This window comes from Arachis duranensis, chromosome 5 (genome assembly GCF_000817695.3).
Source record: "Arachis duranensis cultivar V14167 chromosome 5, aradu.V14167.gnm2.J7QH, whole genome shotgun sequence".
Classification (NCBI taxonomy): Eukaryota; Viridiplantae; Streptophyta; class Magnoliopsida; order Fabales; family Fabaceae; genus Arachis; species Arachis duranensis.
In genome coordinates, this window is record NC_029776.3 from 104,817,807 (window position 1) to 104,829,535 (window position 11,729).

At 30.1% G+C, this 11,729-nt stretch overlaps 1 protein-coding gene across 1 annotated transcript; it reads right to left on the reverse strand.

The window, feature by feature from the left end:
* Nucleotides 1-2,439: 2,439 nt before the first annotated feature.
* On the reverse strand, nucleotides 2,440-3,069 carry LOC107490861 (uncharacterized). Its single transcript, XM_016111675.1, has one exon. It carries the CDS (start codon nucleotides 3,067-3,069, stop codon nucleotides 2,440-2,442), a length of 630 nt encoding a protein of 209 aa, XP_015967161.1.
* Between the last annotated feature and the right edge of the window lie 8,660 nt (nucleotides 3,070-11,729).

Genomic DNA, 11,729 nt, shown 5'->3' on the forward strand with positions numbered 1-11,729 from the left:
ACAATTGAAGTATTACAACGTGGAGAAATTTCTAGTAGACGTAGTTTGAATCAAGAAATAGATTTGAAAATAGCTGGAGACACTAGATGGGATTCACACTATGGAACTATACTTAGATTAATTTCTTTTTTTCCTTTTGTAGTCAATATTCTTGAATATATCGAAAAAAATGGAAATAATTCAGATCAAAGAGTTGAAGCATGTCATTTATTGAATGTCAATTTATTTTCAACTTACACTTGATGAAAAATATATTGGGAGTTACTAATGAATTATCTCAAGCGTTACAAAAGAATGGTCAAGACATTGTAAATACTATGGCATTGGTTAAAGTGTGTAAGTAACGGTTGCAAACTATAAGAGATGATAGTTGGTCTCTTTTACTTGACGAAATTTCATTGTTTTGTGACAAACATGATAGTACTGTTCCAAAAATAGATGATATATTTGTGTCACAAGGAAGATCAAGACGCAAAGCTCAAAAGATCTCAAATTTGCATCATTTTTCAAGTTGAGATATTCTATCAAATAGTTGATAAACAACTTCAAGAACTCAACAATCGATTTACAAAGGTGAATATTGAATTGTTTCTTTGTATAGTTTGTCTAAATCCAAGACACTCATTTCTTGCGTTTGATAAGGAAAAGTCGATCCAGTTAGCTCAGTTCTTATCCATTAAAATTTTCTTCTACTCAACTTTTGGCACTTGATATTTAACTTGAGAACTTCATATTAGATGTACGTTCTGATGATCAATTCTCAAACTTAAATGGATTGGTGCTCTTTCTCAAAAATTGGTTGAGTCTCGAAAAAATATTTTTTATCCATTAATGTTTCTTCTTTTGAAGTTAGCTTTAGTTTTGCCTGTAACAACTGAATCAGTTGAAAGAACTTTCTCTACTATGAACATTATAAAGCGTCGGCTTCGCAATCATATGAGAGATGAATTTTTAAATGATTGTTTAGTGACATATATAGAAAAATAGACATTTAATTGTATTGACAATGAAAAGATTATTCAATCTTTTCAAAATATGAAATTCAGAAGAATAAAATTTTAAATTATTTATTATTTTAAATTATTATTTTATTATTTTAATTTGTTAGTTAAATAATTTGAAGAGTAATCATATTTTATAATTTAATAATAAATATTATATTATTTAAAGATTAGATAATATATAAACTAATGTTAAATTTGAATTGTTTTATATTATAAAAAAATTTGTAGAATATTTATTTGATAATTTTGACATCAGAAGCATTAAGAGTATATTCTATGCCCTAATTATACAAAATCCAGAAAAACGACATTCAATCATTAATCGAAACACATTTAAATTAATTTTATATCCAAAAAAGTCATCAATGTGAATTAGATAACATCCAATGAATATAGTTATCACAAAATGTACACTATAAAAAGAACTATTGTTTCACAAGAGAAAGATTATGAAAGAAAAAATTACGTATGTTCAATGATCTTTCTTTCTTTCTTCGCTTGAGTTTTTACTGAGATTTTGATTATTTGTTGCGAGATTTTAAGAAAGATTTTAATTTTGAGAGAAAAATGGTAATCATTCATGTTATAGAATACGAATGCAAAATATCTGTGTAGTTGTTTTTGGACACGTGTATAATCTCCAAAATGAAAATAACTTTTTTTAATTTGAGTCAATTTAGTTAAATTTAGATGGCAAAAAAATTTAGATATATAGCATACTAGCATATCTGATAATTTTGTTTTCTAGTGCCATAATATTTTAAAACCTGTAGTTCAATAATGTAGCTATTAGAAATATGAGCATAAAACCTGCACAAAATTATTTCTGCCAAAGAATATATCAGGGGACATAACTCATTATTTATCCCCTTTTTTATTTCTTCTTTCATTTATTTTTTTTATAAAAAGTCATTTCCCATGTTTGTTCCTTTTTATTATTAATGCTTATGTATATATCACATATTATGTTTTTAAAATTTGGATGAGAAATTTGAGACCATGTTATTGTGCCATGAAATACATAAACAAATGTATACAACTATATTTTATATTATAATTGTTTATCATCTTTATATAATCATATTTTAACCATAATAAATTAAAAAAGAATGTTAATGGACTAGCAAATTTTATTATTTTTGAACAATAATTAATTATTATATTTAAAAATATAAATTAAAAATATATCATTAAATTATTAAATTAAAGAAATTAGACGGTTGTCTACAAATATTGACTAAAAATAATAAATTATACTCACAAACTAGTGCATTAATAATAATTTGGAAACATGTATTCACCATTCAGGGAGAATGGTACGATTGGAATTGGAAGAACTAATATTTAACCATATATAACAAATAGTCTAAACAAATTAAAAGATTTGAAATTTGAAAAGATTAAACTACAATGACAAAAGCTTAAGGAGTATGAATTAGGGTAACAACCAAACAGGAGGACAAAAGAACTTCACTTCTAACAATACTCTCTGGAAACTTCCATGGTCCAAGTCGAAGATGCCGATATCTTGAGGAACAGGATCGTAAAATGATGATTGCAGCTCTATTTGGTTATCTGTAAACCAAATCTGATTTCCTTTGCTTAGAAAAGGCACAGGAATTTGAACAGAAGAATTAAATCCAATCGATAGTATGTAGTTATCTAAATTATCTAATGTTGACCATTCTTTTCTATTTCTTTTTAACTCATAGATATCGAATTTGTAAGTTTCAAATTCCCTGCGTATTTTTCTCGAGGGATGACGAACATGTCTTACCAACATCAATAAGCTTCCATTGGCGCACCCAATAAGATATTTAAGCTTTTGAGGGCCTATGGGAATTTCAGATGGAGGTCTGGTTTCATGTATTCCTCCCTTAAGCCCTGCTCTTGTCTTTGTATCAAATTCATATAGCTGCCCCTCTTCGTTGATGGCATATATCTTTTCTTGGAAAAATATTACGTCCTCAAACCTCTTATCTCTGGTTGGAAACTCTACCCATCTCATATTGCCAGGCTTGTAAAAGGCCAGTCTCTGGTTAGGTCCGAATATCACCACCGCCATAAAATTTTCAATGTCATGCTCAGGAGATGAGTTTATAATAACCTTTTCAACTTGGAATCTATGCACGCTATCTCTGCCCAGGGTGCTCCTAATGTCCCGAAAATCCTAGAGTGTGTATTCATCCTCATGATTATCAGGCTGGTAATCAATTATAGTGGGTAAAGTTGAGATTGGAGGAAGATCCAAATTACGATTTGTAAATGGATTTAACATTTGGATAGTGCCATCAGATATGGATACGACAATCAATCATCTATGACCAGAACCGCGAATTAACTTGTTGTAGGACTGCATCTCTGGCAGCATGATATGGTAAATACCCTTCTCTTCAAGGGCGCAAGTATCAAGAGTTTCATCATCTGCAGCAGCTAATTGCATGAGATGATAAATCTCCTCATCTTCGTATGAATGATTCTTGACAGTTTCGTCAGGTAACAATAACCATGGAATTTTATTTCCATTGGGAATTTTTGGAAGTTTCAAGCTCCACTCTTTGCAAACCAATCGAAGTTGGATGTAATCATGGTAGGCATGTAACCGTTTTGAAATTTCTTTCAACAAATCTTCATCAATGTCCGCCCATCGATTAATCTCGTCCATGTCTCTGACTCAAGCTATGTTAAAAGTGTTGGTTGAAGTATATATAAATATAATATAGAAGACTAAGAAGAGGGAGATCAAGAGAGAATGTGAAAGGAATTGATGTTCCACAAAGATTTAGAGTGAAAGCAAGTATAATTAGAGAAGGCAAAGAAGACGGAAGAGCTTTTGCAATGGGGTTACAATTTATATAGGACAGTTAGGTCTTCCTAAAATTTTCTTTTTATATGAGGATTTTCGTATTTAAATATTGAATTAGGATTTCGGTTGCTCAAAGATGTATACCTGTTTTGAATGATTTAATCTGAAATTATTAATTGCTATGATATTTAAAAGATAGTGTATAATTTTTTAAAATAATAAAAAATATTAATGCTTTTAATTTGACCAAACTCTTAAAAATAGAATATTTCAAGATAAGTGAGTATTCTTTCTTTCATTGCTTTCTTTTATTCTTTTCATTACTTTCTTTTTTTTTTTCTCTTCTTTTGTTACCGCGCTGTTTTTTGAATGTGTAGAAATTTGTGCTCAGAAGCTGATACTGAATTTCCGAAGGTAGCTACGTGATTCTTATTCTTTTTGTTTCTTTTTCTTTTTATTTTTGGTTTATGGCAGAGGTTGAAAATTGAACATTGCCTGGTAACAATACTAATCACTTTGTTTAGATGTGCTTCTCTTGTAGCCTTCTTGATTTGTTGAACTTTGGAAATCACTTCACTTTGATATTCAGTAGACCTCCAATTCCGTAAAGTTAGCAATAACATCTTTTTACCTTTTCTTTTTCCTTTCTCTTTTACATAATAGTTTTCTCAAGTTTAACATTAGTCATTCTACCATAATTACTGCATAAGTTGTTGCTAATAGAAATTTTTTTATTTTAACAAATAATAAATATATTTCAAATGTTCTTAATTAGTAAGTAGAACATATATTACCGATGTCAGTTTTTTTAAACTTTTAAGTTTTTTGCATAATTTTTTTTTTTGGCTTCGTCTTATACTAATGACCTTTCGGTTATACTTTGATATTATTTCATAATATTACTTTTCTTAAAAACTTAAATTGATAAAAAAAGACTCATCAATAATTATATCTCTAACAATTACTATCGGATAAATCTCGTTATATTGTTGCTTTTGATTGGAAGCTCATGGTTACAGTCCAAAGTAGTACAAAATGATATCCATGGTCTACAATGTACAAAAAAAAGCAAAAGATATGACTGAAAGTCACTGAAACCTCCTCTTCTTTTTTTTTTACCCCTCCCACTCCCACCAATAAAAAACATAGCAATGAAATGAAATAGAGGTTTGGGTATCTAATGTGAATCCATAATATAACAAATTTAAATTTATGCAACCTTATTTATTTCATTTATAATTTTACCTTATGGCATACGAGAGCAATCTTTATTGAATGGAATTTGCCATGTTGCCAACCAACATCTTCAATCATAGTGTCTTTTTTCATCTTTGTTGCAGCTTTTTGGAGTTTTTGGGATAGAAATATATAGTGCCTGAATACCTTTAATGAATCGTAATATACTAACATGGGAGCATAACTGGAGGATCTGACGATCTGTCAATGTTTCAGGAAACAAAGGCCCGGTTTCAAGGAGTAATAGCTTCAAATCGGCTTCCAACAGTGATTCTTCTCGGGCTGGTGGCAACAATGGATTCAACCAGATTACCAGAGAACTTCAGATATGCCGCAGAATCTGCATTTGCAAGATGTTGTTCCAGTCTTCCAGATATTGGCAGTGATTTTACAGATAGCCCCTTCTTCAGTAGTGTTCTGGATGATAACATGGGTTATGGCTGGAAAGCATGACTAACAAAATCTGGCTTATCAAAGGCTCTTGTTGCTATCATATCGTACAGGACACTTCAAAGTTTAAATAGTTGCTGCTCCCTTTTCTTGTGTACTTTGCTCATTTTTCTTGGTGGAATTTGTCACTTTTTTATTTTTCATATTGGAAAGAAGATGGAGTATCACATGAGTATGATAGTACATGGTGCTTTACGGAAGTGTGATGGTTTGGAAATCGCTGGGTCCGAAAATCGCTGGGTCCGATTTTATGACTTGTAAAGAAATCGCGTCCGATTTCTTTGGACCCAAAAAAATTTGAATGTAAAGCATGAAATCGGTGGGTCCGATTTCCATGCACTGCCTTCCATAACCACAAATCGGACGGTCCGATTTGTGTTCCCTTTCAACTGCAATAAATCGGACCGTCCGATTTCTTCCCTTCACCTGAACGCCGTCACAACGATGTAAAACTCCCCCAAATTCCATAACCCAGCATTACACCAAACTTAGTCTCATATCAAAAAAAAATTAGCCGGAATTTGTTGTGACTTGACTGGGTCTTTTAGAGATTCTATCAGAGGGTTTTTGTCTCGCCTGCAAGTGTAATCAATTGGACAATTTCATTACCGGTTTCAGCTTTCTTTTTTATCTTTTCCTTTTACTTCTTTTTGACACCACTTGCACAAACTCGTTGCTTTTTATTTATACTATTTTCTTTGTTCCTCTTTTTTAACCAATCTACAACGTACAGTGAAGTCAGAATTCCTAAAAAGGAAATGTCCAACTTACTTGGGACAATTTCTCTGTTTTACTAAATGAAGTTTCGAATCTCAAAACTAATTAATATTTAACCCCACTTGTTCCATATTAATACCAGATGTGACTTAAACAAGGGTTTTTCACCCCATGCTAATAAATGAGAATTCCTTTCTACCTGATTTTTAGTTGACTTGATTCCAGAATTACAACCAACCAAAGCGTTTACTTTTCATGATATTCATCATTGGCAAAATATAGACATCAATTCAAGCCATTAGAATGTATATGCCTGTAACGTGCCCTCAGTAGTAACTTGCAAGAAGAGATTAAGATGAAATTATGCGACTACATTGTACTACTTAATACTTATTGTGCAGAGAATATACTATACAGATATCTGGACTGGCACAAATTCTAGATTGCCTATATCTTTGCGGCAAAAAGCAGCTAATTCCTGATGCTCCCATTTACACTAGTTTCTCAGTTTATTGAGAATCAACAAGACTTGATTCACTATTTTTCATCATTCATCAACTACAACAGCGCCAGGACCAAGCAGTGCAGCAATAAGAATTTGCTCCCAACGTCTCACGCCCCTTTGCATCATACTTGTGGTAAAAGTCCGGAGTCGTGAAGGACTGTTCGAGTCGCCTTTTCTTGTTGGAGACATGCAACAATTTGTTTGAGGGCAGTAGTTCAATGTACACTTTCCTGATGGATGGTGTATTTTGACATCAAATGCTGGCAAAAGTGGTCATCCCACGACTTGAACGAGAGATGCTGCATCAAAGATGTCCAATTTATCAAAGTTAGAAACATATAAGCAAAATGATTATTCTTTGAGAATTAAAAAAAAAATCATAATCCTTGACAAGTTTAGACTCAGAACACTAGTTCAAGATGTAAATAATTGATTGAGGCATAAACACTACCATGATTGTTCTCTAGAAAAGGAAACAACAGCATGAAGCATTCAGCATTTTAGATGTTACAAAATAATGTTTGGTTACTATGTTCTATAACATTGTCTGCCATCTTTGGAAGGAAAATGGCAAGAGTATTTGCTGACCTTCCATCAAAAGTCTCATCACGAGTTGCCTTTAACTGATGAAATCCGTTATGAGCTGTAAATTTCTTAGTGAAAAGCAAGCTAAAGAAAGATAAATGTGTCTATTGCATTAGTAGAAAATCACACCTTTACAGACACGAAAGGTATAGCTATATATAGCCAAAAAGAAAGAAGAAAGAAAAAAGAAAAATTATACTAATTATCTCTTTATTTTCTATTATATAGCTGTAATTCATTATGTCATACAATACCCAATAAAACAGAGAGTACTGGGAGTACTAATAGTATTCATACATTAATATTAACAATTTTAAGCAAAATAACATTGAATAATCTATGCACAACTGCTTATGACTGGGTGTGCTTGTGTGCATGTGTATGCGAGAGAAAGAATTTGCAAAATTAACCATATGTAAAATAATTGATGCATTTCTTACTTTTGAACTCTGCCCAGCAGCTCAACTTGAAGCACACGTCTAATGCACAGAACAGGTTCAAGTAGCTTGAATTTTTGAGTATCTGAATTTCAGGAGCTAAATTGAGATTTAACTCAAAAATTTGAAAGAAAATAGATGGAATGAAATGACTTTGTTGGACGAACCAAATTCAAAGAGATTTTAACATCTTAAATATCCTTCTTCTGTTCCGTAATTACGTTTTCTTTTTTCCTGTAATTAATATATTTTGCTCTTTGTTTATGAAAAAATGCCTTGAGTTTAGAAAAAGATTTTAAACTTTTGTCTTCTTTAGAACACTTTAATTAATAGGTATTATAGTTTTAATTGTGAGAAAAATCTAATACTATAAGCTTTTTTTTACGTAACTTTTAGATAACTAAAATAATAATAGATAAATTTTTATTTTATAATTACTTATAAAATAATTTATATAGCTCTTAAAAATTAAAATCAAATGATAATTAATTTCAAATAATTTCGTAATTTGAATTTTAAAAAAATAAGAGAGTTACTTCGTTTTTTACTGTACGGGGTCTAGTTCCCTAGATTACAACTTTAACATGATAGCGTCAAGATCACAAATTATCGAGCGAGTACTATACGAGCTCGTAAGTCAAGTACGGAACGAGCGAAGGAGAGCGACCTCATCTGAATTTACAAATGGTGCAATTACTTGTACAATAATTTTCCCTCTTCACGTGTGATTTTTATGTTGGAGAGTCTTTCTCGCGCCCATTCTCTTCTCATCACTCCGGTCCGTCGCGGCCAGAAACACCAACCATTTATTTAAGTGAAATTTTTGATAAAGCATAAAAAGATGTTATTTTTTCTTATTTAAATTAAATTTAAACTAAAATTTGATAATTAATTATGAAAACTATAGGTTTATTGACCCTCAATCAAAACTTGACGTTTCTAAATTTTTCCTCACTAAAAATATTTTTTAACTTAAAAAGATATTACAATTATTTATATAAGTTAAAAAAATTTAAATTAGAATTAAAATAAATCTAAATATTTTAGTAACAATTTCACTTAATATTTTTGAAGACTAACGGCGTATCTCACATACTAACATTTGGTTAGATATATCAAATAAATATAATCTTTTATGATTACAAGTTTATTTAAATTATTGATGGCCAATTTTGTCAACACTTCAATCTTTTTTCCAAACTTGGCAAAAATGAGATGAGACTTGATTATCCAAAAGTATATGAACCCTCTGAGATAGACATTGTACATCGTGCAACTACTCAAACTTCAAGTAGAAAGTAACATACTTGAGATTAGCCCGATGCAGGATGCGCCCGCAGTGTGAAGCTTTGCCTTTCCATTCTTCAGTGGCAGACAACAAGAGCCGTACGTAACAAGTTGGTTGCATCTTCCTCAGATGATAGCTCCAAGTTCGTCTGGGGGGTGGAAAAGTAATATCACATCTCACGACAAAATTATCACAAGGCATTCTTTAAGTTGCTCTAAAATTAAATTCAATTTACGTGAGAGGACACCGGGGAGACCATGCTTCTCAGCTCCTCTTACAGGTGACTGGAGAAGACCAATCAATCCCTGTAAACAATGAAGTTAAGAACAACTTGCATTTACACAACAAGAATTATGCTAACACAAACAGATCAAGAAGAACCACCAATAGTGGCACAAAAGAAAAATCCAACTAAATTGCATAGGTAAATTTCAATGTAGGTGCTAGTCAACGGCACCCATCAAGTCAAATGTGAGCAGAAGTAATCAAGCAGGGCTCACTAGTAGTAGGAAGGGGAGATGCAAAAAATTCACAAATCTCTAATTGCAAAATAAGTGGCCTGAGGCCAATGAATTATAATTTAAATGACATAGTTTTTCTATGCTCATTTAAGAATAAACGGGTTCAAGTATTCCTATCTTTGATTAAAAAAAAAACTGAGTATCTAAGATATGTTGAACAACTATAAAAATATTTATGATTTTTAATTTTGATATTTAATTCTCAGTTAATTAATTTTATTAAATATTATTGTGATAAAAATATGGTATTCCAGTATTTTTTATTTTTAAATTTTTACATAAAAACTGAAAATAGTATCTAAAAATATATAATTTGTTATTATTATTTTTTTTATAAAATCTTAAAACAAAAATAAAAATATAAACTAATTATACTTATATATTGAGATATATTTCTACTTGTCATGTATACCATTTAATATATCACATTATTTTTATGGTATATTCAAAATTATTTTTTTAAAAAGAAATAAATTTGATAATTAAAAAAAATGTAGAATAAAAAATTAATTACGATGTTTAAATCTTTCAGAAAATAAAGCCTGAAAAATTATAGCATTTTTTGGCTGTAACTGCGATGCATGTATTTTGAATCGGTTGGAAAACTTTTCAAAGACACAGTCGAGAGTGGAATGGGATTGTTGGGCATAATCGGGAAACCTTTGTTAGGACAATGTGTACAATCATAGATGGGTGGCGCTAGAAGATCAAAGTTATTGGACGTGAAGGAGAAAAAAAAAAGTTAACAGGATTATGCTAAGTAATCAATGATATTTTTGAACAATATGAATAATTATCAATAAAATAAAAATATATTACATTTTTAAATTATCAACTTAAATCTTAATATTAGAATAATTATCCACACATCTAGTAAAATAAATATTAGATATAAATAATTTAAATATGGATGATATTTATAAGGTACTATTTGGGCACTAACAATAGATAACGACTATCATGTTTTGTCCAAAAAAAACTCATTGTCTAAAAATAAATATCAATATCAACTCCCTAAAAAGGTGGTATTTTTGAAACAATTAAATGATAGTGGTTGTTGAAATTTTTTATGACATTGGAAAAAAGTTGGGTATAGAAACTTCAATTGATCATACTCCACGGATGATTTTTTTCTTTTACTTAAAATAGGAGATTCGAACTTGCAATTTTTTAATTGAGTATGAGAAGATTATGCCATTTGAATTATTATTTATTAGTCATAGACGATTATTTTGCATTACTCATATGACATTTGTCCCATACTTTATACCTTGATGAAATTGTTAAAAATTATTTGTATTCAACTTAAAAAAAGTTAATGATTTAAAAATTTTAAATTATAAAATATTTAAATTCAATTTAGTCAACTTCTTATTAAATTATATTTATTTAAATTTTAAATTTAGATCTTCTAAAATAAAAATGTTGATAAAGTGAGAAATTAATTACTGTTAATTTTATCATTTTTATGAAATATGTGTTCAACTATCTTAATCTAAGAGTAATTAATTTTTTATTTAACTACTTTATCAATTTTTTATTTTAAAAGATAATCATTTTTAAATTTTAAAAGTTTTTTTTTAATTTTTTTTACTAAAAATAGGAGACTCGAACCCACGTGACTCGAACCCGCGACCTCTTAATTTTATAGTTNATTTTTAATTATTTTTAATATATTAGACACTATCTTTTAGATACTATAACTATAATAATAATAATACCAATTTTAAATTATATCATTCAAAACTTCTTTGAGCAACCGCTAATTCAATATTTAAATAAGAAAATCCTCTATATAAAGTGTAACCCCAATGCAAAAGCTCTTCCGCCTTCTTTTCCATCTCTAATTATCCTTCCTTTCGCTTCAAATCTTTGTGGAACATCAATTCCGTTCACATTCTCTCTTGAACTCCTTCTTCTTAGTCTTATATATATATATATATACAGCTTCTTCAACCAACACTTTCATCAGCATCGGCTTCGGTGCAGCACAGAGTGACTTTTTTTCTAGGGTTTGGTTCTGACGATTATTATGAATCCTTTTTCGTGTTTGTAGTTTAATTTGTGGGTGGAGTGAATTGACGTTTTATTTTCTATGAATTTTCAAATTCTGACCCTTTTTTTTTTTGTTTTCAGATCTGACTCTTTGTAACTCAACATAGCTTGCGTCAGAGACATAC

Bases quoted from the DNA above. Each gene is read 5' to 3' on its own strand.
- LOC107490861 (XM_016111675.1), bottom strand. From the start codon at position 3,069: ATGGCGGTGGTGATATTCGGACCTAACCAGAGACTGGCCTTTTACAAG.